This window comes from Cyprinodon variegatus, unplaced genomic scaffold, assembly GCF_000732505.1.
Source record: "Cyprinodon variegatus isolate N-32 unplaced genomic scaffold, C_variegatus-1.0 Scaffold609, whole genome shotgun sequence".
Lineage (NCBI taxonomy): Eukaryota > Metazoa > Chordata > Actinopteri > Cyprinodontiformes > Cyprinodontidae > Cyprinodon > Cyprinodon variegatus.
This window is the reverse complement of record NW_015151062.1, coordinates 230597-233195: the sequence shown is the minus strand read 5'-3', so window position 1 is coordinate 233195 and position 2599 is coordinate 230597. Positions and strand designations below refer to the sequence as shown.

General features: G+C 39.8%; 1 protein-coding gene across 1 annotated transcript in view; it reads left to right on the top strand.

Annotated features, from left to right (window-relative positions):
• Positions 1 to 2599, top strand: part of zdhhc1 (zinc finger, DHHC-type containing 1) — a 25408-nt gene that overhangs the window by 6918 nt on the left and 15891 nt on the right. Inside the window, exon 4 of the mRNA XM_015392842.1 lies at positions 1470 to 1573. Coding sequence (XP_015248328.1) covers positions 1470 to 1573 — 104 coding nt within the window. The remainder of the gene's footprint in view (positions 1 to 1469; positions 1574 to 2599) is intronic.

Below are 2599 nucleotides of genomic sequence, written 5' to 3'. Positions count from 1 at the left end.
AAACAACAACAACAGTTCCTACAGCTTTAACCAGAACTTCTCACTTTCATTTCATTGTTTAGTTTAGAGGGAAAGTTTTCAGCTTCAGCAAATTTTATTTTCAACAGTTTAGGTTAATTAGTTGCAGAACAAGAAGTAAAAGGATGAAAACCAGCGTTGTTTTTGACAGCCATCTTTGATTTAATCTTAGTCTTCAGGAATAAAACTATTATTAGTATTAGTCGCATTTTAGTCATTACGAAATGTGATCATTTTAGTCGGTTTTAGTCGACTAAAACTTAAAAAGGTTTTGCTATAGTTTTAGTCAGTTTTATGTTACAAAAAAGTGAACCTTTACAAATAGCAGATCTAGTTCAACGTGTAATTTTGGTTAATATAGCAGAAAGACGAGGACAAAATGTCCAATAAAGGATGAATGATTTTAGACATCCAAGGTTTCCATCCCAAAGAAAACTCTTCCTGATCTACGAGGAATTCATTGCTCCAAAAAAGCAAAGGACAAAAACATACTTCTTTCTAATTTGGTCATTTTGACTTTATTCCTGAGAATTTACCTCTTAGTTACTCCTGCTTACGGGTCAAAGTAGACTTAAATTCACAGTGATATACAAGAAAAAAATACAGAGAACCTACATAATTGCCATGGCAACCCAGTTGAAGTCTTCTGGGGGACTGTCAATGACAGTGAGACCTATGGAGGCCTGGTTGGAACATTTTATGCTAACTAAAATGTTGAAATGTTTAAAGAAAACAGAAAAATCATTTTAATGACATAATTTTACATCATATTTTAATACACAGAAATGAGAACAATGAGAAAGAGAAATATTCAAAGATCTATTTACATTTTCATCTGGATCTTTATCCAATAGAAAAAGAACGCAATGAAATATTTTCTTTGGATATAATTAATCCAATTAATCGAAATACTGGAACTGATCTCAGAAATGTTACCCATCGTCCATCTCATGACATGTCTCTAGATTTCTATGTTTGCCTGTTGGAACTGTTGTCTGTCCACCATGTTTTTTTATTATTTAACGTGTTTCCTCATAACTGAGGCGGGATCATGTAACCATTCAGGGCACATCCTTCATTGCACTCAGATTCCAGACGTTTCTGCAGCTGCTATGCTTGAATAACTGACAGCTACAGGGGGAGTGGGTGTGGGGGGAGTGGGTGTGGGGGTTTCCACAGTGAGTAAATTCTGGGCAGTAGACCATTAAATAAGCAGCTACTTAGAGCCAGGATGCTCTATGGAAGCTGAATCCAGGTCAGTGGGCTTGTTATGTCTCTGAGGAGGACCCCTGAATTGGGTCAGAGAGGAAGCCCCGCCCCCCTATGATCCTCTGCTGCTGCTGAGGCCATGAACCAGAAACTCAACAAACCATTACAAAAAAATTCATATTGTTGTTTTTTAACTTCTCCTTCCTTTGATTTGTTTAATGTTTGTGTGTGATTTGTCTCAGGGGTCCTAAATCCAAGCACTGCAGCGCCTGTAACAAGTGTGTGGCCAACTTCGACCACCACTGCCGCTGGCTCAACAACTGCGTGGGAAGCAGGAACTACAAGTGAGTTTTCCTGTCTGTTGTGTTCACCGTCCGACCGTTGAGGATTGAATCAGGGTGTCTGCAGGTCATTAGAAATCATTTTTAATTAAGGCCTTAATCTGCATTAAAATTCAAAAAAATTTAGAAAAACAATTTAGCCAGATATACCAATTTATTTCAGTTTATTTAAAGTTGACTGAGGATTCACCATGTTATTTATGCACATATATAATATAAATAATGCTGTGGAGCCCTGTTGCTGTGCGGCGCAGCGTTATACCTGAGGCGGTCACAATAGAAGACATGGACTGACCCAAACAACAAAATAACTGAACGATCTGAACATATACAGAGTTTTTTTATCTATACAATTAATTTTGATGGCAGGGAAATATCGCAATATATGGTGATATTGCAATATAGTGATAATATCGTATCGCAAACCAAGAATCGTGACACGGATCGTATCTCAAACCCCACCCCAGTACTCACCCCTAGCGATTAGCTGGTTGACCCCCGTTTGAAAAACCGTGTTACGTCACTGACCTCAGTGGGAAAGAGGCTTTTAGGTTCCATCTTTATGTTGGTCGCCCTCTGCTGAACTCTGGAGAACAATGTAGAAAAACTGTTCTGCTACGTCTTCATTTACGGTCGGTTTCTTTCTGTGACGTCACGTTTCTTTGTGTGACGTCACGTTTCTCTCTGTGGCGTCACGTTTCTTTCTGTGACGTCACGTTTCTTCCTGTGACGTCACGCTTCTTTGTGTGACGTCACGTTTCTTCCTGTGGCGTCACGCTTCTTCCTGTGACATCACGTTTCTTTCTGTGACGTCATGTTTCTTCCTGTGACGTCACGTTTCTTTCTGTAACGTCACGTTTCTTCCTGTGACGTCACGCTTCTTCCTGTGACGTCACGTTTCTTCCTGTGACGTCACGTTTCTTCCTGTGACGTCACGCTTCTTTCTGTGACGTCACGTTTCTTCCTGTGACGTCACGCTTCTTTCTGTGACGTCACGCTTCTTTCTGTGACGTCACGTTTCTTTCTGTGAC